Here is a 25830-nt window from a genome sequence, read left to right on the forward strand (position 1 = left end):
CTAATTCTGAGAGATGTAACCATTGCTTTCAAGTCTCTAGAAAGTGGTTTTGACTGTCTTCACGAGTGCAGAAGGCTTGTTGTGTCTCATCCTTTAAAAAGGCAAGATACAGCTTCTCTTTGTTGATAGCGAAATACTTGCTGAAAGAATGAATCAAAAGAATAGAAGATGCAGGATTGAAATGACATGAATGTTCATATCATTTGAAGACATGAGAGAAGTTCAAAGCTAAAACTTACATCATGTCAGAATAATTGGTTTATTTCTCAACTGAATAAGATCATGTCTTGGATGGATATAAATGGCAATTCTTGCTAGAAGTACCAGAGTTAAAGTGACTCCACAGATCATTCCATTTTCCCAGTGACATCCTAATGGATGATTTTGCTGTCTTCAGGACATCCTTCAGATTTGAACACATTAGTCTCTTTTGCAGTCCTTTTTGATTTATAGTCTCACATACTCAGAAAGGGTTGTGGCAGTCCAGCCAGCTGATTTCAACATTTCTTGGTTGTCTCCAGTTAATAGGCTGTATATGGGATGTTCTCTTTTATTTTCATCACCAGAAACCACAAAAATAAAAGGGAAACGGTATATCAGCAAGTCTGAGTCTAGCTGTGACTCGGATTTGCTAAGAAAGAGAAGGTCAGAATCTACTTTGACCTGTTCTATCTTAAATACAGAACTACTTTTGGGACAACATTAATGATCTGAGTCAGTGAGGGGGTATAGAGATCTTCCATAATCATCCTCTTTATGTGATATACTTACTGACATATCTTTATTAATAAGTTGTTCATCTCTGGGAATGGCTGGTTATGAGTGATGTATGGAGTAGTAATATTGGGAGAAACTGGAACCTAAAGATTTGGATTTAAGTACAGAAGATCAGGCCCTGTAGAAATTAATATTGTGGACCTTCAATCCAGGGTACCAGAGTGCAAGTCCCATCTTCTCTCTTTAATACCTACGTGACCATGGGCAAATTCCTTAACCTCTTTGTGTCTAAGTTCCTCCATCAATAAGGTGGGGATAATGAGAGTGTTAGTAGTCGAGTTGCTGTGAGGACTATGGGATTTAATACGTTTAAAGTACTTAGAACAGTGCTTGGTACAGAGTAGGTGCTCAATAAACGTGAGCTGTTATTATTATCTTTCAGTAAATGGTGAATTTTACCTAGACAGTCATAGAGTTTGGTCAAGTCGAGCCAGGTGCTAGTTAAGACATTGCAGAGCTTGGGGGAGTTTTTGATGCACAGTATGGATTCCTTCTTGTTTATTTTTTTTCTCCTTTTTCATGTTTCCTTCAGTCTCTTTGCCTAGTCATTATCAACCTGTGGTCACCAGTCAGGGCATTACACATGCATTGAATACTAGAAATTCAAGGGGCTTTCAGAGCAGAGATCCATGATTTTAAGGGATTTCTGTTACAGCTAAAAAGATATGTGACAAGTCCATTTTTCCTGCAAGAATGTAAGTAGCTAACAGGGAGCTAACAAGAATATAAGTGGTTAACATATTCTTGCGTCCATTTCTTCAGCAAGAGACTAAGTCACATCACCTCACATGAATTTATAGCAGAGAACTAGTTTTAGTTTGCATATAACAATAAGTATAGTTTGAAGTTTTCTTTTTCTTGTAAAAAGCAAAGTTGATTCCATCCTGACACCTTTTCATTCTTTATTGTAAAGCACATCTCCTCGGTGTGTATTATAATCCAGTCTCTCCTCTTCAGTAATTAGTTTGAAAGTTATGTGAATATTCTTCCATTTTCTTTGGTTGTTCTGCTTTTCCTCAGTTAAGAGCCCTGAGGACTCTTCTGGAAAAATGATCCAGGTTCTTGGTGCTCTGCCCTCTTAGAAAGCAGAATGACTGAGTGGGGAAGCCGTGAGGAGGAGGTATGGATTTTTTTCATTTGAAACTGTTTTAGCATTGAAACTTCCAAAGTTAAGTTTCGCTTAGAAATTTATGAAGCTCATACCTCATCATATTTTAAAGTTCTACCATTTGGTAAATTTAGGTAGAAAGCATTGAACGAAACTGCTTCCCATCTGCAGAGCAAAATGGAGCCTGAATTAAACTTCTCCATTATAAATGCCAAAATCTGATTTCTGCAAGCCTTTGGATCTTTAAACGTTGACCTGAAGAAAGTTGGTCCTGGGTCTCAAGCAACATATACTCCATTTGGAAACTGGGTATAAATCTACCAGGTTTGGGTCGAAAATGGGTTATTCCATGTGTGTACCCTCTCTGAGGTGACAAGCATTTGCCAGAGCTCATGATCATACTTTGAAAAGTGTTAGCTGGCCAGTGGCTTGGTGCTTAGTGAAATGCATTCTTTTATCTCTGGATAACCCTTTCCTTTCTTGTTTACATTAAGATATTTCAAGGACTGACAGTTCAGCATTTTTTAATCAGAATTTTGAAATATAATACATAATTTTAGAATTGTTTCTAACTCACAGCCTTAGAGATTTAGTTAATAAGCAGTGCTTAGATACGCCTCCTCCTTTTTCAAAACTCCTCAGCTGGATGTCATCCAGCCATCATAACAAGGGACGGATATAACATGTGCTCTTAATTTAAGTTCCTCAAGGCTGGGAATTTCCCATTACACATTACATTTGCAAGTGAGGAAGAGCACATGTTCCCTAACTCTCTTTAAAGTTAAACATGTGAACTGAAAATAGACCAAAATTAAATACAGTAATTGACTATCTACAGTGCTGAAATGGGGCCCTCTAGCATATGGTGAAACTCTTTATTATTAATTAAGTAATCACAGACAAGTCCATATGGATGATTTGTGAACATTCTAAAGTCCAGTTGGGAATTTGCTTCTTAATCATGTTTTCTTTCTAAACATAATTTTCTTAAACAGCGTGTGGGTCTATATAATCATATTTACTGCTCGGCAGTGTTTGAGAGCTTTGACATTTCTTAATGTCACTAATTTCCATATTGAGATTTGATATATTTGGACTCATGTTAAATCAGATGTCCTAGTCATCATCATAATAAAAGAATATTTTAAAAAATCTTTCTCAAGTGTAGAAGAGAAAAAATCAACTTTCATTCATTGATTTATTCAACTTCCCCACCCCATACACACACCTGCATAGACATATAGAGCATCTGCGCGCGTGCGCGCGCGCACACACACACTCCAAGCCTTCTTCCCCACCAGCTTTGTTTGGCTCTTATTCATCAGTCAAAACTCAGCTCAAATATCTGCTCCTCTGTGCTTGCCTCTCTTAGCGTCAACCATCATAGAATTGTTTTTCTATTCTCTCCCCTCTGACACCCCATTAAACTGTGACTTCTTCACTTAGAGACTGCATCTTTTTTTTCTGAGTCACCAGCTCCTGTCAGAATGCCTGGCATAGCAGAAAGTGCTTGTTAAGAGCCTACTAAATGAATGAATAACTTTAGCCTCCAAGCTAGGTAGCAGAGGAGTTCAGAGCCTAAATAAGCATCATTTATAAACTCAGCCAGAATCTTGTTGCGGCCAGAGTGGCAGAAACCCAGCAAGTCGATGACAGTGCCACCCTGGGGTTTAGAGCTCCTTCAGGAGCTGTATAAGGCCAGACCAACACGAAAACCACATGCCAAGATGCCCTCCCATCCCAAGTCCCTGGGGCCTCATGGTTTTGCACTGTCTGTAGGCCACAACCAGCTCTGTGTGAGCAAGCCTCCTATAAACTTTTTGCTTATTCAGGAACCCCAAGAAGTGAAATAGGTAGAGATAAACAGTCCCCTTGGAGGAGCCCGAAACAAAATTCAGTTCCATGGATCATGCTTAATGCTTAAAAACCTTGTTTTCTATTCAAGTCAGAAGCTGATTTCATTACATTTGCCTCGAAATTAGACTGGAGACAAGTGAAAAAACTGCCTTCAGAAGCTAGTTCAGCTCAGGGTGGGTCCACAAGGGCCGTGGGGATGTGAGAAGCTCCGCTTCTCATCTGTCAACCAGAACAGCTTTCCAGGGATCCTGGGAGTAGTGTTCAGATAAATAGGGGTTATGCCCCTGGATGGCTCTTGTTTTTCCGTTCAAATATTAAACGTCTTCTGCAGTTCACATATTAAACAGTTGGGGTCAAGAGGGGATTTAAACCTACTTAGAGCCCAATGTTCCCTAATTAATTATAGAATCTCCTCATTCTTAACTGACCTGGTCAGCTCCTTTATCAGTTATCTTCAGGTAGCTGATGCCTTGAGTGTCAGTTTAAACCCTTAGGCTTATAACTGCTAAAGCTTTCTTTTCACACTTGGAAAATATAAGCCTTCAACGAAGGCTTAAGCCAGCAGCCTGGAATATGCCCCAGTTGTGGGCTGCCCCAAGTAATAGACTGAGCAGCTGAAACGCAGCTTAAATTCTGGTTCCGTTGCAAACTGGCCACCAATCTTAGTCCCTGAGCCTGTTACCTTATTTGATAAATGAAAATTAATGTCATGCTGGGTCATTAGAAGAAGTATTTGGTGGTCCTTCGCAAACTCTGCAAACTGTTCAGCCCTCCCTCTAATGCACTGGAAACATTACATCCCGAATGCCCCAGAGCCCCTTCCAAAGTGACAGCCTCCGGGACCTGGGAGAAGGTATGTGTCTAATGGTGTTTCCAAACTGAGAAGCTCTTTCTCCCTTACTTACTCCTTGGGCTTTTCACCTTTGTATTGTTTCTAGCCTCCAAGAAAATTACATACTTTATCGTCCAACTCAGCCATGAATTTAAAAACAATTTTAAAAAATATTTTATACATCGTTTGCATACTGTACCAGAAATGTTTCTTTGAATATCTAATTTGCATATTGCCCTGTATTGTTCTTCACTGGAAGCAAATATAAACGTTAAACAATCCTTAAATAAAGATGTTTTCTGGCAAAGTTGACTGCTTCCTTGTCACACTCGTGATAAAATTTTCTTAGAGAAAATTTTTAAAGACTGATTGAGGGTGTCAGACCTGGGTTCAAATTCCAGCTCTTCCACTCAAAAGCTGTGTGACCTTGGTGAGCCTCTTGTTCCCTATCTGTAGAATGGAGGAATGGGGATCACGATGATGAGGTATATACCCTGCAGGATTTTTTTTAAGCTCTTTATTGGAGTATAATTGCTTTACATTGTTGTGCCAGTTTCTGCTGTACAACAAAGTGAATCAGCAGTATTTATACATATATCCCCATATCCCCTCCCTCCCGCGACTCCTTCCCACCCTCCCTATCCTGGCCCTCTAAGTCATCACCCATCATCGAGTTGATCTCCCTATGTTATGTGGCAACTTCCCACTAGCTATCTGTTTTACAGTTGGTAGTGTATATATGTCTATGCTACTCTCTCACTTCGTCCCAGCTTCCCCTTCACCACCCCCACCCGTGTCCTCAAGTCCATTCTCTACATCTGCATCTTTATTCTTGCCCTGTCACTGGGTTCATCAGTACCATTTTTTTTAGATTCCATATATATGAGTTAGCATACAGTATTTGTTTTTCTCTTTCTGGCTTACTTTACTCTGTATGACAGTCTCTAGGTCCATCCACCTCACTACAAATAACTCAAATTCATTCCTTTTTTGGCTGAGCTATACCAATTTACATTCCCACCAACAGTGCAGGAGGGTTCCCTTTTCTCCGCACTCTCTCCAGCATTTATTGTTTCTAGATTTTTTGATGATGGCCATTCTGACCAGTGTGAGGTGATACCTCATTGTGGCTTTAACTTGCCTTTCTGTAATGATTAGTGATGTTGAGCATCTTTTCATGTTTTGCTAACCATCACCCTGCATGATTTTTATGAAAAAAACATCAGGCATGTGTGAGCAGCAAGCAGAGTGCCCAGCCCCCTGTAGCTTGTTTACTTAGTGACATTTCCTTTTGTGACTTGAGACTCTGGCATGCTGAGACTCCTCCTCCTCTGTCTCCTGTCCACCTGCCCCACTCATCAGCCTCACTTCCTGTAATGTGACACCCACTCGCCAATGGCCATAGCAGGAATAGACTCATCACCCGCTGCCTTGAGGAATTGACTCTCCCAGGTCAGGGCTTCCAATGAAGGAAATGTGTCAGAATCAGCATGTTCCTGCTGCCCTCCGTCCTCTAGGGTCATCCCTTGTCCCTTTCTGGGCAGCAGCATCTAATCATGTAGCATGGTGGTGTCACACAAGTGTGGTGTCACAAACCTGGAGCTTTCTGAGCCCTACCCACGATGAGTCTGGGGCCTGGCATTCCCCCGACACTGTTCCTTCTTTTCCTGGAACTACATTAGCCAAAATGGAAACGGAAAATGTAGCCTCAGTCTTGTTACTAAAATGGCAAATCTATTCAGTGAGTAAAATCAAACAGCTCAACCAAAAATCCAGTCAAGTCATCGTAGACCACGATAGAAGACCTTCAGTAAGAAGGATAAAAATGCTTAACATCATTTGGACTTCCTAGGTGGCGCAGTGGGTAAGAATCTGCCTGCCAATGCAGGGGACACGGGTTCAAGCCCTGCCCCAGGAAGATGCCACATGCCGCGGAGCAACTAAGCCTGTGTGCCACAACTATTGAGCCTGCGCTCTAGAGCCCGTGAGCCACAACTGTGGAGCCCATGTGCCTCAACTACTGAAGCCCATGTGCCTAGAGCCCATGCTCTGCAACAAGAGGCCACTGCAATGAGAAGCCCACGCACCACAACAAAGAGTAGCCCCCGCTCACCACAACTAGAGAAAGCCCGTGTGCAGCAACGAAGACCCAACACAGCCAATTAAATAAATTAATTAATTAATTTAAAAAAAATGCCTAACATCAAAGAACATGAAAGTAAAAAGCACTGAATTTGGTAAAAGTGAAATAATTTCTATAAATGGGTCATATTAAATGTAGAAAATTTTGGAAAATTCAGAAAAAAATTTTTTTTAATTTTAAATGAACTTTAATAACCAATCTTCTCTTTTAGTTTCCTTCTAACATTTTTCTGCATACATTTATACACATATGTATTTATTGAAGTGAAATTGGTATAATATTTTTTGTACTGTTTTTTCCAAGTAAAATGCTAATAACATATTGTATTTTAAAGAAATTTTATGTACAGTTTTTATTTTTCACTTATGAGCACTGAAGAATGTATGTTCTTCAGAAACACTGTATTTAATGTCCATACAGTGCTTTATTATTTGGATATCTCATGATGCATTATACATCTACTCATTTTGGTTATTTCTGTTGTCTTGTTTAAATTAATTCTCTGGGGTCAATCCTTACACATAAAGCTCTGTTCGTGTCTCTGATTATTTGCTTAGGATACAATTCAAGAATTGGCATTATCAAGTCAGTATAAAAGAGTGTTTGTTCTAGTCTTTGCTTTGAAATGACATATAAAGAAATCTCCTGTAGAGAGCTACTCTCTTCATTCATTTTTATCCTACAGATTCTTTCTTCACCTCCTCCTTTGTGCCAAGAACCAAATTAGGCTACGTGAGTTCCTTATCCTGTTGCATCTTCAAGAGAGTTAAGGTCTCACTTCTTCCCAGTCATCCTCCCTGCATTTCTCCCCACAACCCACCATCTCCCTAGACTGAGCCAAGCCCCCTCTTTGCCATCATCCCATCCACACGCACAGCCTCTCATAGCACTGTCATAGCATTTATCACACTGGGGTCTCCGTGTCTGGTTCCATCTCACCATTAGGCAGTGAGTGCTTGGAGTCAAGGACCATATCTTGTTCTAGCACCAAGCCTAGTAATTTACACACAGCAGGCACTAATTAAGGGAACAAAGACCATAAAACTATTTAGTCAAACACACACACTTCCAATCTTATATTATTATTAGGTACAGGACATAGAGGTGTGAGAAAGAAAGAGAAGAAAGATGGTCATTTTCATGAAGTAACATGGTTGTATATTCTTGGCTGTAGATAATAGTGATGGGATATCACTTTTTGGTATGTTTCCAGATGGGCCAGATGGAATTAAAGTCAGGATTTTACCAGATTTTTGTGGAAGCAGCCTTCCTGGAGACATAGCTTTAGAGTCAGTTTTGTAGTCCACTGAGCCGAAAGCTAGCTGGAGAATTAATTACTGGATCAAATCAGTCCAAAATCAGATTCGGTTTTATTTATTTACCCTAAATGAACATAGTTGTACAACTTTTATTTTGTCCCTGTAAATGGGGACATAGGTGACTGTGTTCTGTTTGGATGGAAAAAATCATCTGAAACTAATTTATGTGTAACTGCAAAACCTGCCATTGGTGTGCTTCACAAAGGCAAATTTGGCTTTGGAAACAATTTCTTCTTCCATCTGGAATTGTTCAGTAATAGGTATGTGTTAACTAACGCAGTGCCGGGGAAGTCTTGTTTGGTTATCAAACGTTGGTATAACTGTAGCACTTTAAAAATTAAATTTTATAATGTCTAGGCCAGGGTAAAATTGGAGATGTACACTGTGCAGTAAACAGACAGGTAGATGGGCACACATACACACACACAAATTGCACAGCTACAAATGAAACGCTTTGAAATTTAACTTAATTTGTCTCCATAGGGCTGAATGTAACAGATTTTGAGTCCATATTGGATCTGTTACTAAAACTTTGCCTTATTCATTTCCAGGTATATGCTGTAATTTCCTGATTTTTCCTCAGGTTCTTATGTGTAAATGCCAAGTTGAGCTTATGTGTTCACCCTTCCCCCCTTTTCTCCAGGGGGGATCTAAGTGTCAGGATGTTGTCACTCTCCTGGCATCTGTTGGGACGAGCCATGGTCTGCAGGACCTGTTGTTGGAAGGCTCTGAAGCTCCTGAGAGGTGCCATTCCTTCCTCAGGGAAAGCCCAGCAGTTCTCAGCTGTCCTCTCTACTCCACACTAGGCTCTCCAAGTGAGCTCATTCAGCCATTGCCTCTCTATACTGGGGCAGAGATTTCTGATTTTTTGGGCTGTACCCTGGAAAGTAAGGTCTAGGTCTCCTGTGCTTTGAGCACCTTATAATTCTTGGAGATCCACACATCAAAGACTCTTTGTCTTCCCTCCACCTCCCCCCATCACCACTCTCCTGCCTGCCCAGCCCGACATGTCAGGGGAGCAGGAAGAGAGGACTCGTGGGCAGGAAAACATGCCCCATCTTCATATGCCTGTGGTTTAGTCCAGAACTGAGGCTGATGGATGCTCAAGAAGATTTTTCTCTTGAAAATATTGCCTCTTTGTGAGTTCCCAATCTCCTTGAAACTCAGAAGCTAAACCTGACTACTTCTTTCTCTTTGCACTTCAGCCACAGCAATCCTAATCTTTCCGGGGACAATGGGTGCCTCACACTGAATGAAAGAGGGTCACGTACACACATGGGGCAGGAACTTCCCTTAATATCTCCAGATGTTATCCCTTCCAGCACACACATATATAAATAGATGAATAGCCATATGATAATTTAAATAAGGATAACTTAATAACCTCAAAAGACAGGTTTGTTTTTAATGGAAGAAATAGGGAAAATGGTTGATTCTGGGCTGAGAAAAAAAAGGTCAAAGAAAGTGCAGTTCTCTGCTAAGCACCAGATGAGTCAGGCTACACCTCTCATTCCTAGCCTTCTCCCCTTTTCTCTCTCTGCCCTTTCTCCTCTCTGCCTTTTATTAAAAAGCAAATGCCCCTTTTAATAAAGCTCATTTCAGAAGTTCCTGTTGTACCTCACTCCCATAGCATTCATAAAGAAGCAGAAACAATACTTGTAATTTGCTGGGAACCCTAAAGAGAAATGAAATATCTCACTGAAGAATTCTTAAATAACATGAAGACATGAAAAAATATAGCCAGTGCATCTCTGGCTTATGTAGGAAGAATCGAAGAACCATGAAATTAATTTTATTTACCATTAAAAGATACTGAACTTAGAATCCAGGTTGTAATTATGTAATTAGAAATTAATTTCAGTAGCATGTTATGATCTGAACTAAATGTCAGCAAGAGTTATGAGAAGTATGTTAATGAGCTTCAAAAAAGCTTGGGTGCTTACCTGTACCTCAAAATAGTCACGCCAGAGAAGAGAGATGAAGGCTTCTGCAGCAAAAAGACGTGTGGTGGCTTTTCTAAGACTCCCCAGTGCATGTGATCAGTTTAATAGGAAGTGACTCTCTTTAACGTGTTCATACTGAACTGAAAAGGGTTAGAAGGGTGTCCACAGGCCACACCCAAGTATGAAGTAAACATTATTACTGCAGTTGAAGTGTGAATTTGAAGAACACTTCAATTTCAAAATGGTGTTCAAGAGCATCAGATGACACATCTATATTTTAACTTTGGTGAAATGTAAAAATTGAATGAATACTCCATCAGATTCTAAAAGCTTGAATTATGACCTCCCCACCCCCAACTCATAAAATAGATTATCTTATTTAGTGTGGCACACCTCATTTGTGGGGAAGACCTTTCTGGCACTTGTACACTGTTTCTTATTTCTTCTAGTCATTTTATTAATTACTGTATGTTTGCTGAGGAAGAGCCCAAGTATAGCTAAATCTGGAATTGGACTACCTAGCACTAGGGTTTAAAATAATAGACTTTGTTATCAAGTTAATTGCCTCATGTTCAGCCAGTGTCAAACTCAATGGCTGATATTTTTGCTTATGCAAAAATCTTAGAAGGAGAAGATTATAATTTGCAATAAACTTTTTTTATTGATATTTTGCTTTACACAATCTACTTATTCTTTATTTTTAAAAATTTATTTATTTATTGGTTGTGTTGGGTCTTTGTTGCTACACACGGGCTTCTCTAGTTGCGGCAAGCAGGGGCTACTCTTTGTTCAGGTGCGTGGGCTCCTCATTGCCATGGCTTCTCTTATTGTGGAGCATGGGATCTAGGCACATGGGCTTCAGTAGTTGCAGCACATGGGCTCAATAGTTGTGGCTCATGGGCTCTAGAGTGCAGGCTCAATAATTGTGGCGCACGGGCTTAGTTGCTTTGTGGCATGTGGAATCTTCCTGGAGCAGGGCTCGAACCCGTGTCCCCTGCATTGGCAGGCAGATTCTTAATCACTGCGCCACTTAGGAAGTCCTGATTTGCAATAAACCTTTTTTCTCACAAAATGTTATTCCTGCCACTCTGCCCTCCAGCATGTGATGAGGGGAAACTGAGGCAGCTTCGGTTGCAAAGGAAGACCCAAAGGGATGCCATTTGTGAGGGAGCCGTCTTTCTGGGCCCAGTCTGGGGGCCTCACATGAGCCTCCCTCCCTATATGGTGTGTCCCATCACTGCTTCCTCTATTTGGAAACCCACAAAGATAGTTTGCGGTCTTGGCAGAAGAAGGCCTTAATGTGTTCTCAGTAGCACTCAGATGTGGCCTCAGGTGCATTGCTATCAGTATGTCACTCTTCCAGGTCGGGCACTAGGGCTGCTACCAGTCTCCATGTGAAGTAGAAAACCTCTCACGTGCTGTTCTGCTGAAACTCCTCATTGAGAGACCCTCTCTCGTAGTCTCTTCCCTCCCAGAGAGGGGGAATGGGGTGGCGGGAGCAGGATACATACCCAGAAGCAGGGTTGCCCATATCACTGTGCACGTTTGACTACACGGCTCTAGGAGGCACCGTTCACAGTGTAGTCATTGTGAACTTGAACGTGTGTTATGGCCCTTTTATGGAGTTGGTAGTAAAGTGTGTTAAGGAAGAGAGGCCTTTTTCTGGTTTGCACAGAAACAATAACTACGGGCTAGCCACAGCTGGCTTCAATGCCGAAAGCAACACTCTGGCAACACATTGGGTAAGTTCTGTCCCTCACTAGCTGCATGACCTTGGGCTGATCCCTTAATCTCAGTTTATCATCCGTAAAATGGGGATAATAGTACCTCATAGGCTGTTAGGCTTAAAGAAATTACCGAAGCCAAGGACTGGGCACGGAGCCTGGTACGTGGTGAATGGACAGTATGTGGCAGCTCTCACAGTCTGGCCCGCACATGTCTCTCTGCACACATAGATCTCTTTCCAGTCACTTTCCATTCAAGTCTCTCATCGCATAAAATAACTTTCAAACTCTCACTACAAGGACTTCCGTGGTGGTCCAGAGGTAAAGAATGTGCCTTGCAACGCAGGGGACATGGGTTCAATCCCCGGTCTGGGAACTAAGATCCCATGTGTTGCAGGGCAACAAAGCCCATGCACCACAACTACTGAGCTCGTGTGCCTCAACTAGAGAGCCAGCACACCACAACTAGAGAGAAGCCCACGTGCTGCAATGAAGGATCCCGTGTGCCACAACTAAGACCCAACACAGCCAAAAATAAATAAAATAAATAAATTTAAAAAAAACAAAAAAACCTCTCACTACAAGACTCATCACCGTGGAGCTGCTGACTTATGGTACGAATTGTTAACTGGCCTAATTTCAGTAGCCTTCTTCCTGTACAGAGTTAGACAACTGTGTCAGGTGACTCTCTGGCCCTGGCTGTGCACATTAATACAATTCTAAAGAGGGCCTGCCTCCAAGAGAATTTAGAGCAGGGGGTGCAAGGATTCAGGCAATAGATGAGAGAAAAGGCATAAAGAAGGAAAGATTAGAGCTTACTCCTTAGTTGTCCAGACAATGGATTGTCCCAGCCAGGTCTGTCTCTGCCATGGCATTAATTATTACAAGACTGGTGAGCAGACTCTAAGCAGGTCAAACTTTGGCGGACTTAGAGATTGTGCAGACAGGGGATGGGGCCAGGGAGTCTTATCTGCAGGCTGCCTGGCACTTTATCTGTGTTTCAGGGCTCATCACAGCGTTGGCTGTGGGAGGTGAGGGCTGGAAGCCCTGCCGACAGTGATCTTATCATTCCCCATGATGCTTTCATTAATGACTGGCTTTGCCTGCTCTTTTTCCAGGATGTTGCACACCAATATAATTTCTGTCATCTAGGCCCTGGAATTGTGTTATTGAACTAACATTCATTGTCAAGCCTTTTCAAGATAAACCTATTTTTCCTTATCATATACATGTGTTGAGTCTCTTTGCTATGTATAATGAATGGCTTTTAGGCAGTTGTAACACCTTCACTGAAATATTCATTCATTCTCTCTCTCTCTCTCTCTCTGTGTCTTTGTGTGTGTGTCCCCTCCCCTTCCTTTCCCCTTCTCACCTCTTCTCCTCCATCCACCCCCAATTTCTTTCTCTCTTTCCTGAAGAAAAAAAAATGGCAATTTCCTTTATTCTTTTACAAAAGACTTTCTGTCACGGAGGGGCATCACTGTTAGCCTGAGCGAGTGGCACTCATCGTTGGGGACAGTGTGACGCAGGACTCCTAAGGCATTGTAACTGCACCCGGCTTTCTCTGCTCTGCCCAGCCTCCCACCCCCATCCCAGAAAAAGTGACATTTCAGTGTCAGTCACATAAGAAAGTGTTGCGGAGAGCTGAACTTTCATAAAATAAGGATTCTCATGACTCCAACTTTTAAATCATAGCTGTGTGCCTACAGGGGGAGGGGGTGGGCAGTGCAAGGGGTTGAGGGTAATGTGTTTTGACTGGCACTCAGGGCAGGGTGTTCTGCTCTGAGTGGAAGTTGTAGATGGCACCGCTCAGAGGTGAGGTGAGGTGAGGCTGTGCAGGGGGAGCCTGCAGGCACACGTGTCTGTCACTGAGTCACTGATGCATGGTCACTGGTGGTCTAGTGTGATTCGGAACTTGTTGGTCTGTCGACTGTGGTGCTGTCATCATCGTCACTGCTATTCCTCTGGGCCTTTCTTCCACCTGTACCATCCTACCACCATAATTGTCAATTCTGTCTTTTCTGTTCTATGTCTTGAATACTTTGCTTTTTGCAGTGGATATGCTCCTGAACTGTTGTGAATGAATTGTGGTTTTAAGTAATGTGGTTTTAAGTAATTCATCTCATCTCAATGCAGAAAAGCATAAAGAAGAAAACAGTGGTCTAAAATCCCATCACCTAGATAACCTTGTTAGTATTTTTCAAAAAATAAGAGTATATATATTTACATAGTATAAAGGTGTGAATTGTACAAACACTACAATTTACAAGCTGTATGTCGAAAGGCACCCCCATTTTCCTCAGCCCCACCTCAGTCCTTAGCATCCCTCCCAGCATTAGGGGTCTGTGCAGGGTACAAAGCACTATGATAAGAATATAGCAATGAATAAGGCATCACCCTGGACCTAAAAGAAGCTGCTAGTCTATTGGGTCAGAGAATCATCGGACCTACAGTTGCCTTTTGTTTGGCTTGCATTGTTTTTTGTTTTGTTTTTTGCATTGTTTTTTTAAATAAAAGTTGTCAACATTTAAAAGTCAGGAGAGTTCACATAAAAATGGCTTCCCTTGAAAAATCTGAATGTGTTCTCTAGTTTGCCACAAGCCCCACCATTCCCTGTTGTGGGCCCAGCACTGAAACCTGATGTCATTTGTCTCTTATCATCATGCTTGCCCATTCTTAGAGTAGAAAAACATCTTCAGAACCCATGTTTCTGTCAAAAATACAGGGGTAAAGCTACTCCAAGAGGGTCATAAGCTTTTTCTTATACCTGGCCTACTTCCCTAAAGGCATTGGAGTTTGTAATTTCTGTTTAAAACCAGCAAAATATTCAAGCTGAAAAGCACCTAACACTAATCCAAGTCACTTGTTTTTTAACTTGCAGAGGTTCAGATGCTTTCTGATTGATCATTATTGAGAATTTGAAATGTACCAGCTTTAAGTTAATCCAGAGTCACAGTTACATTAAAGGAAATGCACATCACACTGATCAAATGATTTCCTGGTTTACAAACTTTTCTGTGACATGCGCCAGTTTATACTACAAAAGGGCATGAGTTGATGGGGACTAGTCAAAATACAGAAATGTAGAAACTGGTCACAGAAATTGTTCTTGCTGGGGGTAGAAAGAGAACAGTTTAGAGCAGGAAGGAGCACTGATTATCAAAGGTTTGGCCCAGTGAAGTCCGACAGTCTGTGTGTGTGACCTGGGCAGGTTGCTGTACCATCTGAGACCTAGCTGCCCCATCTGTAAAATGGGGATAATTATGCCTTCTCACAGGTAGTGCAGATTAAGTTACATAATGTAAATAAAATGTTTAGCATTATAGTAAAATGCTTAAGCAATAGGTCTATCATTATTATTACTAAAGTAATAATTCTGGATTCCCAGGTTTTTTAGTCATTTGGTCACTCAGTACATATGCATTGAGCAGTGTAATCATGGATATGACACTTGAAGGCTCTGAGTCCCTTTTTTTTCATCTGCTTAAAAAGGAGGAATAATACCTGCCTCTCTCAACCCTAAGGTGTCAAGAAATCAACTGCAGGTGTGTTTGTGGTCCACTTAGTAGTGTTTGAAGTTCTGAACAAATTATTACTACTTTGTTATTAATTTCTCTGGGAGGACTTCCCTGGTGGTGCAGTAGTTAAGAATCTGCCTGCCAATGCAGGGGACACAGGTTTGATCCCTGGTCCGGGAAGATCCCCCATGCCACGGAGCAACTAAGCCCATGCGCCACAACTACCGAGCCTGCACTCTAGGGCCTGCGAGCCACAAGTACTGAGCCTGCACTCTAGGGCCCGCATGCTGCAACTGCTGAGCCCACGTGCTCCAACTACTGAAGCCTGTGCACCTAGAGCCCGTACTCCACAACAAGAGAAGCCACTGCAATGAGAAACCTGTGCACCACAACGAAGAGTAGCCCCTGCTCGCCGCAACTAGAGAAAGCCCACACGCAGCAACGAAGACCCAACGCAGCCAAAAATAAATAATAATAATAATAATACAAAACTTTAACTGGGAAAGTTTTTAGCTAGGGTTTTTAAAAGATGGCTAAAATATCCCAAACTACTTATCCCTCATTAGGATTTACATTTTCCTCAAGTTCAACTCATCAAATGAATTCACTAATACTATCCAATGAAAATATTTAGGTAAGTCCAGTATAGATTTTGTTGTGTACCTTTACTTTGTATCCTAGAAATTAAATCAAGAAAGAGAATGCTGGTTTAGAGGAATAGACTGATGAATAATTGGCCTTTGTGTGTTTTCCCTAAGGAAAACAAAAATTAATAGAACAACACAAAAACGTGCCTGCTTTGCTGAAGTACAAATTGAGGTCAGAAGCAGACACAGATTGTTCATGTAACGACCACCATGATGCACTTTTATTGCTTCCCAAGGTGCCATGGCTTTGGAAGCTGGTGAGGGTGGACGCCCTGCCCATGTTTCATTTGCACTGGCCCAGGAGCTTGGACTGGAGGAAAGCTCTAGGAACAGGCCTGGGCTGAAACTTCTCTCCACTTACTAGCAGTGTGCCTGTGAGCATGGTTATACATGTACAGGAGGATCCTTATGTTTTGATCAATGTGTAAAATGTATTTTGCTCAAGTTGGGTATCTCCCTGCTGTGGCAATATCTGGAAGATGTGGTACAGTGTGGTGTTGAGCTGGGTTGATATAGTCAGAGCAAGACAGCGGGAGCTGGGCATAATGTCAGATCAGGAGCACGGAGAGGGTGTGTGATTGTCACTCCTCTATTAATTTGTTTATTCAGCAAATATTGATGTCTGTGATGTTCTAGACCTCAGCATTATAGGAGGAAAAACAAGCAGATGATATTCTTATCATTGTGAAGTTTACACTGTACAGGGGAAGATTGGCATTAAATAAATTGTTTAAAGAAATACACAAGATATTTACATAATTATGTGTTGTGAGGTCAATAAAGGACATAAAGAGGAAATTAGATGCCCCATCAGAAAAGGCCTCTGAAGATGTCACCCTTGAACTGAGACATCACCATGTGCATGCCAGCCAGTGTCAAGGTCAGGGAGCTATGCTAGGCAAGAGGGAACACTGAGTACAGAGGCCCCAAAACAGCAAAAGGCTTGGCACGTTTGGGCAACAGAAGGGAGGCCTTGAGCAAGAGGAGCGTCGTGTGACATAACATTGGACAGACTGGGCTGGGGCAGACCCTGCAGGACCTGAAGAGCGGAAAGAGCATGCTGGCTGCGATGGCGGTGGCTTGGACTACAGCCAGTGCAATGAGAACAAGAGACGGGGAAAGGTTTAAGACGTGTTTTAGAGGCACAAGTGACAGAACTTAATGACGGATTGAATTTCAGGAATGAGGAAAAGAGAGAAACTAAGGTTGTCTTGTAGCTTGAGCAACTGAGTGGGTGGTGGTACCATTTTCTGAGGTTTAAGAGTTAAATAACTTACCAGACCTCACTCAGCTAAGAAGTTGATGCTAGTCTGTGTGGATTTACCTTATCCGTTTTTTTTTTTTAATCTGTTAAGTCAGACTATTAGGTTAAAGTTCCAAAATATTGTCCAGATTTGCAATGAAGTTATCATCTAGATTAAATTATTAATATAGTCAATCCTGAGGTTCAGGATTAAGTAATATTGTCAGACCCTGGTATTTGGATAAATAGTGCTGTGATGGATAAGTTTATCTCAAAACTAGTACCCAGAATCTTGGGGGTGTTTTTTCTCATATATACAAAATAAAAGTGATTTTTCTCCTTTCCTCTTGGGCGTAATATTTCTCAGCCACAGGGTAGTTAGTGCTTTCTGTCATCTAAGATTAGATTATAAATTGTCTCTTGTAATCCTGAGCTGAGACTGCAAAGCCCAAGCAATAAGTTGTTTACAGTGTTTCCGATCATGCTTGGGCCTCCACCCAGGACACAGGCAGGTGTCTACAGAGAAGCAATGGTGACATTTCATTGCTGCCTGCAACTCTCATTCTACCATCCGGGGCTCACCCATTTTGGCCCGGTCTAAGAGGCTATTGTGACACAGGCAGTTTCCACTTTCTCAAAGCAGTACGTTCTGGAACTCCACATCAGGAGGCAGATTTTATTGACGCATAGAAACAATGGGATCGTGTTCTTGACAGAGGAGTTGGCAGGCCATGAATCTTCACGTGTGAGTGAAGCAAAGCAGTCACCCTCTAGATCTCTCATCCAGAAGCCCCTTATTGAACTACAAGCCCCTGAACCAGTTAGGATACCACAAGGAACAACAACAACAACGACAACAAATCAACATAAAAAGCCTTAAGCAGTGAAGACATTCAGTGTCTCGCAGAACAAGAACAGGGCAGGTCCAGGCTGGTGCAGCAGTTCCGTGATGTCTCCGGAACTCAGGCTTCTCACCCTTCCGCCCCTCCTTCTGGGCACAGAGCCTTGACTCTGAGCCATAGCCCCACATGGTGCAGGATGGCTGCCACAGCTCTGGGAAACACAGGAGCCACACGAGGCCAAAGAGATGGGTCGTGTTCTGCCTTGGGTCTCTTTCAGTGAGAGAGAGAGCCTTTCCCAGAAGCCCAAGCAGGCATCTCCTTAAGTCCTTGTCCGTGGAGCACCCATTGCCCCCCTTCTAGATGCCAGGACCTTATCCTAGACATCCCCTCTCTCCTTTATTTCCTTCTTCTCTGTGGCCCATCCATTCTGGTCTTAAATAATCTGTCCCTGACCCTCGATCCCTGTGTTTACTACATTAATTCAGATCCTAATGGACTCTCCCAGTTCTCCCTGCTTCCACTTTATCTTCCACAAAGCCATTGACATGATCTTCTAAAACACAGATCTCATCATGTCACTATCCTGCTTAAAACCCTTCAGTGGTTCTTAATCACATATACAATTAAACTTCAAATTTTTTTTTAGCTACAGAAATGACCTCTCCCCTCTTTGAAAAAAAAAACAACACAAAAAAACATGCGGCAGCTCAATAAAGCTAACAATGGATGTAGAGCTATTGTGGCTGCAGTGGAGGTGGGCAAGCAGCTTATAGCTCATCCACGTGGATCCCTTCACCTCCCTCACATGGGGACCCCAAAGCCTTTTTTGGATCCCACATAGTACAGGCAAATGGAAATGCCTAGTGGGCAGTTGCTATGGACCTCAGGTGTGTCAGCCAGGCTAGCGGTGTAGATAAGATGGTGGTGGCTACAGAGATCAGGGCCATGATCTCTCAAAGCGCACAGAGTGAGAGGGGAAGAGGGTCTTCGAGAGACACAACTCCAGGCGCTGAACTGATATAATGCCCCCATCCACGTAATACCCAGTAGTGCAGGGTCTCCATTCCACCTTTCAGGCTCCAGGAGTGTGCCTTACAGGAGAATGTGTGCTCTCATTGTGAGAGACAGGTTAACACAGTCAGATGCTTGCAGACAAAGTGAGGATGATTGAAGACCAAAATGCAACTAATATCAAAAACTGAGAATAACGATTTCTAATCATATGAATCGTTCATCTTGTGCTTACATTTTCATTCTTACAGGTTTTTTTAAGGTGAAAGATTTGCAATTTGCTTTGATAATCCTGAGATTAGTCTTTTCTCCTTTCACAAGGCTTTTCACATCAGATATCCTGAGTTAACCAACATTTCATGTGTTTCCATTTCTGATCAAGGCACTTTTCAGTTAAACAGGCTTTAGAATGGAATTTCCAATAGAATTATAATAGCTGAAAATGCCCATTATTCTCCCCGCTCTTGCTATCAACCCGTATTTATTCTTTATGTCTGTTTAAGAATTCAGTCTTTTTTGTTGTTCTCTGCGGGTAAAAGGCTGTTTAGATGCAGTTTACATTCTGTTATTGAATATGACCTTCTTAATGAGGAGGTTAAATATTAATGAAGACTAATTGATGAATAATTTTAACAAGGAAAGGCATTATCGGTTTGAAGCAAGAGCTTAATGGGTTGCGCGTTTCAGCAGATATTTGCATACTCAGCGACACTGTCAGAAGGGAGGGCGGGAAGGAGAGGGGCTGGACAGAGGGCACCAGGCATGTAATAGGGTAGCCTCCAACTAGACCAGACTGTGCAGCTCTACTTGCTTTTATCCATTCTTGTCCCATGAAGAGTTTGAGTAGAGAGAGCTTTTCCTTTTGTGTCTTGTGTGGGCTCCAGGCAAGCAGCTCTTCCCTCTTGTTTCCCTTCTGATTCTGACCACCTCCAATCCCGACCTCCTGTTGACCTAGACCTCATTTTTGTCATCATATTAGTTTTCCTGCCTCTACCTTTATAGTCTGCCCCCATCGCGCCCTGGAGCCGACCTGTTTCTGGTCACTGGTCTTTGCTGTCAGACTCTGTATAGATGAGTTTGTACAGGCTACTTCCCGCCGCTCCCCACAGCTCCATAGGACCTGGTTGCTGGCATCTGTCATTTACTGGCCCTTCCAGGCCCTCCTGCTTGAAGAGCCCACCCGACCCCCATCCTCCCCACTTTCAACTGGGATTTCACAGAAACTAAGCACCAACAAGAAGGAGAAAATAAATATCAGTTGTCTGAAGCTACAAGTTGATTCTGATTCTCTCTGAATCCTTTTAAGTGTGATATGCATTTAAATCAAGAGTCGCAGAGACAACAGTGATTTGGGAAAATGATTATGTTATCCTAGCCTATTTCAGTGACACGCCAACATGGTTAAGAAAATTGACTGTCAGATCTGATCGGTGTTGTTGAAGTGAACAGTCGTCCTTCTCGGAGTGGCTGGAGTCAAATTCTCACCCCGCAGGAGCAGTTTTAATGACTGAAGAGCCCAGTAACCATGAGAAGCAGCCTAATCTCAAAGCGCCGCTGACCTCCTGCATTGCCTCTCTCTTCTGTTTTGCAGGCACAACGTGTTTGATTGCTCTGCTGTCAGATAAAGACCTCACTGTGGCCAACGTGGGTGACTCGCGTGGGGTCCTGTGTGACAAGGATGGGAACGCCATTCCTTTGTCTCATGATCACAAGCCATACCAGCTGAAGGAAAGGAAGAGGATAAAGAGAGCCGGTGAGCTTGGGAACGCCTCCTAAGACTGTCTGCTGTCTTGTTCAAGTGGACAAGGCGGCTTGCTGGGAGAGCCCTGGGGGAGTAGATGTTCCTTTACCCGGGGGTGAGCAGATCAGTACAGAGGCTGCTGTTGAGGCGGCTGGGACTGGACTTTGTAACATTTCCTATCAAATGAGTGGCCACTGAATTTGCCCTGCTTTGTGCCCACAGATTCCAAAAGAGCCAAAAAAAAAAAAAGAGGGCCTTAGTTTAAAGGCTAATGAGATCTTTGGGCCCCTGCTTGCCACACCCTGCTTCCCTCCAGCTTTGCCAAACTGTTAGCCACCAAATGAACTATGGAGCTGATACCTCTGTGCCTTTGCAGGTGTTGTCCGCACTGTCTAGTGGATACCAATGACCTTATCCTTTAAGACTCGGTTTAAGGGTGTCCTTTTGGCAGCCTTCCCTGTCACATGTAGCCAGAGGCTTCCCCAGTCTGGGTTAGGTAGCCCTTCAGTCTTTCCCCAGCATCCTGTGTGGACCTCTTGGGTCACCTTTCACAATGGGTGGACACACCTGGCCCTCTTATCTGTCTTGCCGTCCTGACCATGAGTTCTTTGAGGCAGGAACTTGGTCTGCTCACCCCTATCCTCCCAACACCAAGCTCAGTATATATTTCAGTTGGGGGAGGGGGAGAGTCCCTTTTTCACTTTTTCAACATCTAGGGGCTGGGGGTACAAACTTACATCCTAGAATTGAGAAATGGGTAGGGAATGTAGTAGACAGACATTAATAATAAATAAGTAAACGCAGGCAAACTATCTGGTATATTACAAGGTGATAACTGCTATGGAGAGACACACGGCAGGTTTGGGGATGGGAGGTGTCGGGGGTGGTCAGTGTAGGCCCCACTAAGGTGACATTGGGACACAGACTTGAAGGAAGATTATCGGTTGATTATTACAGTTTCATAGTCAGTTTGGGGCGGGGGGGATTCTTTTCTGCCTGTGCAGGGGAGGAACCCTTCCCTCCCCAGACTGACCACCACAGCATGTTGCCTCTGTGTGACATGCCAGGTGGCAGGCCAGCTGCCCAAGGGAGCTCAGGTACCCTGGGTCTCTGGCCAAGAAGGGCCCCTGCTGCCTGGGGGAATCTGCAGGTTGACATTCAATCCCTACACATCAGCTTATGCCCAGAACATAATCAGTGTTTGAGTTTTCACAGTAGGAAGCTATACTGTCGAGCCCAAAAGGGTTGAATTTTATTACAACCTCCTGCTTCAGTGACTGCTTGAGATGCAGAATAATTTTTAATGAAAGCTTTGATCAGGTTTTCTGTGGATGGGATGGAACAGTGTTTTAAGAGCATCTGTCAAACTTTGATGAGCTTCCCTACTTATGAAGACAGCATCTCCCCATGAATCCACTGTGACCCTGGACTTAGGATGCAGTCAGCCTGCTCTTGAGGAAGCGCAGACAAGGATGTATATACAGGACAGGGGGAGAGGCCACCTTAGCATCCAGCGCTCTCTTCTGAAATGTCAACTCATTTTATCCTCCCTTCTCTTCCCTGCCATACCCACCTACCCTCCCTCGTCCCTGCAGTGATTACAGTAGCAAATTCAGACACCATCTCCAAGGAGGTCAATCTCACCTGCTGTGTCAAGAGTCTGTTTTACAGCAGGGCTTCATGAGCAATGATTGGTTTTATTATCTTTATGTGTGTTTTCTCTGACCTCAGCCTTCCTTTCTGGGCATCGCTCCCCCTCCTGTTTTGCGTGACAATACTCTGCAGCCAGTCTAGACCAAATACACATTGGTCTTTCTGTCTCCATTCCTTAAGCTGTTTCCACAACAACAGTGATGTCAGCTGCCATTTACTGTGTGCTCCTTCCGTGCTGGGAGCTAAGCTGAGCCCTTTACATACACTTTCTCTTTCCCTACCTTATGAGGTTGATAATGTTATCCTCATTTTACAGCCAAGGAAGTGTAGCCTCAGAGAGGCTTGTGTACCCAAGGACACACAGCTAGCGAATGGTGAGACCAGAACTGAGACCCAGCATGGTGATTCTAGAGCCCATGCTCTTGCCTAGGAGACCACGCTTCCTGGGATTTTCTTGGACACCCTGCCCATGGAAATGCTACCCGTTGTTCAAAGCCCAGCTTTAATGCTCACTCCTTTCTGATTAGCACAACCGGCAATCCTCCCTCCCTCCTCCATCCACCTACAACATTCAGCGGGTACTAGTCCGTCCCTGAGAAAATACTGCTTTGTGCTTATAGCTGTTAAGACAAGTGGCTTTTCCCTCCTGCCAGACTACTTCTTTAGAGAAAGGTCTGGATCTTGTTTAACTTTATAGCCTGCAAATTGCCCTGCATGGAATATATATTTAATACATATCTGACAAATAATATGTGAATGGACAAAGTTCTAGCTCCCTTAAAGAAAATAATGATAATACTGAGTGCATGTCATATGCAGGCACTGTGCCAGGTGATTAATATGGAATAACTCCTTTATTTCTCACAACTCTTCGATGGACTAGATACTATTATTGTCCCAATTTTGCAACCAGGGAAACCAAGGATCGGAGAGAGTCTCTCATCCAAAGTCACACATAGCTAGAAGTAACAGAGCCAGGAATCAAATTCAAGCAGTCTGACCCGAGAGCCTGAACCTTTAACAACTGTGCTAAAATACACCATTCTTGAATCCTGATCCTATTTGGGGAGCTGTTTAGAGACCTATATAGGCACTCCCAAGGGCAGCCTCAAGCTAATGATGGATCCCAGTGGCTGTCTCTGGTACCATCCACCTGCCTTTCAGTGCTGTTTTGCTGCTCTCCCTAGATCCCCTCCCTAGAGCTCGCTACTGTCAGTCACTGAGCTGCCAAGTTGTCAACTTAAAGCTGATGCCCTAACCCATCCGTACCTCCTGCCTTCAATATTCTTATTGATTTAGTCTTGAAGGCCTTTAAGATACCAAGGGGTATATATATAAGGGCCTGAGGATCTACTGGTAGAGCGTCAAACCTCAAGCCATGCCGCTCCCTCCTGCCAGTGCCAGGGTGGGGTGAGGGGAACATACACGATAGATCACGTGCAGTAGGTCAGCCCTTTGCAGGTGCACGTGGACTGTACCAGGGGTGTGAGAGAGCGGCTGGTCAAGCTGATGGGCTCATTCTGTCTTTCTAGGTGGTTTCATCAGTTTCAATGGCTCCTGGAGGGTCCAGGGAATCCTGGCCATGTCTCGATCCCTGGGGGATTATCCACTGAAAAATCTCAACGTGGTCATCCCAGATCCAGATATCCTGACCTTTGACCTGGACAAGCTCCAGCCGGAGTTCATGATCTTGGCATCAGATGGCCTCTGGGATGCTTTCAGCAACGAGGAAGCTGTTCGATTCATCAAGGACCGCTTGGATGAACCTCACTTTGGGGCAAAGAGCATAGTTTTACAGTCATTTTACAGAGGCTGCCCTGACAACATAACAGTCATGGTGGTGAAGTTCAGGAATAGCAGCAAAACAGAAGAGCAGTGAACCCTTTGGGGTCTCAGCTGCCTTAGACTAAAGGACTTGCAACACACTGGTCTCTTTTAATGTAGTGAAAAGTGTGGAAGTTACAGTTAGGATCATCCATCCCAGACATGGGGTTCCCCATCCCCGGCTGTCTTAAGTCTATGTGCCGTGATGAACAGAGGGTGCTCTTGGCCAATGTAGTTGAGAGGCTGGAAATGGTTTTTTCGTGTTTTCCCAACTCTTTCATCCAATGTTCAAAATATATAAATATATAGCTGTAGAGTCACATGTATGAAGTGAACGGCACATGTGCCATATATTCTCCTTTTAAGATTGTTTTCAAGATCCCTTACAGGGCCCTCCAGGCATCAGACTGTGTGTCCTCTCATTGGAGCAGCGAGCAGGGCAGGCCTCCCAGGAGATGCTGCAGTGTCACCGATGAGTCAGAGCCGATGTGGCCACGCCCTTTGCTGAGTGGCAGAGCTGTCCTGAGAATGCTTTGTCCTCCTGAGCCCAGGTTTTCCGCTCTGCAGCAGCCCAGAATCAGATTTGGAAATGGTTTATTATTCCATGGCCGCTCTTGGAGGCTGAGGGAAGTGGGGAGGATGAGAGCCGCTTGCACGGCAGAGGCAACCTTTTCCCCTCCCTCCCTTTATTAGTTAAATAGACTTTGTGTACCACCTGACCAGTCTTTGTGTGTTTATCCTAATCGTGCATGACCTTAACCTTTTGCTTACACCTTACCTAATGAAATAGGCAGCTGTTAAACTTTACCACCAGACACCACGGTTTTTTAATTGCCAAGTGGAAAAAGTAAGTTGCAATACCATAGTTCCTTCCCCCTTTAAGGGTGGAGAGAGGAAATCACGGCCAGATAAGTCACAGCGCCCCTTGGCAAGCCTGCTGTTTGCACTGAGAGAGAATGCTGGTCAGGTTGCCATCCTGAATTGAGCTCCAGCTGCCCGGTTTTGTGCATTTTTTTCTCTCCTAGTAGCTTTCAAGTGTCTCTCAAGCAGTGTTCTGAGAAGCAGTGGCTTAGAACTGCGTGTGTGCTCCCTGAAGCCGAGTACAGAGTTCCCAGCCAAGTTTTGGAATTTGGTGGTAAACTACTGGGGTGTGCTTCTGCTAGACAGTGGAAAGGCAGCAGTCTTTCGCATTTGGTTGCAAACCACTGAGTTATCTTGCGGCCAAACTTGCTGCTTTTCATTTCTTATCACCAAAGTCACATTTCCAATCTCAGTATTTTACAATTACAGAAAATGCTGGATCCTCTTATTCCCCTGGCTGTGGGGCTCAAACAGCCAAACGAGTTTTTCACTGCATCCTCACCCCTCTGTGTCTGAAATGCCAGGGCGCCCACCTGGTCGGTGTCCTTCCAGAGTGGCCATTTGTCTTTATGGCTTCGCCACGGCCCCGTTCACTGGCCACCTCCTGCCCTGGATGCTGCTCCCCTGCCCTGCTTCAGCTGTGGCGCTTTCCTGAAGCGGGTTCTAGGAGTCAACTCAGGAGGATGAAAAGGTTCCCATGTGGCTGCCAAGGACTGTAGTTTGTCTGGGTTCCTCCAAGCGCTTAACCTTTGTCTGAAAAAATTAATAATGGTTTCCCAAGAGATGT

At 43.5% G+C, this 25830-nt stretch overlaps 1 protein-coding gene across 1 annotated transcript in view; it reads left to right on the forward strand.

The window, feature by feature from the left end:
• PPM1L (protein phosphatase, Mg2+/Mn2+ dependent 1L) overlaps positions 1-24901 on the forward strand; it is a 295093-nt gene extending 270192 nt beyond the window's left edge. The window contains exons 3-4 of the mRNA XM_057739711.1: positions 20556-20717; positions 23891-24901. Coding sequence (XP_057595694.1) covers positions 20556-20717; positions 23891-24237 — 509 coding nt within the window. The 3' untranslated portion in view covers positions 24238-24901. The remainder of the gene's footprint in view (positions 1-20555; positions 20718-23890) is intronic.
• The last annotated feature ends 929 nt before the right edge of the window (positions 24902-25830 follow it).

Source organism: Hippopotamus amphibius, chromosome 6 (assembly GCF_030028045.1).
Source record: "Hippopotamus amphibius kiboko isolate mHipAmp2 chromosome 6, mHipAmp2.hap2, whole genome shotgun sequence".
Taxonomy (NCBI): Eukaryota; Metazoa; Chordata; class Mammalia; order Artiodactyla; family Hippopotamidae; genus Hippopotamus; species Hippopotamus amphibius.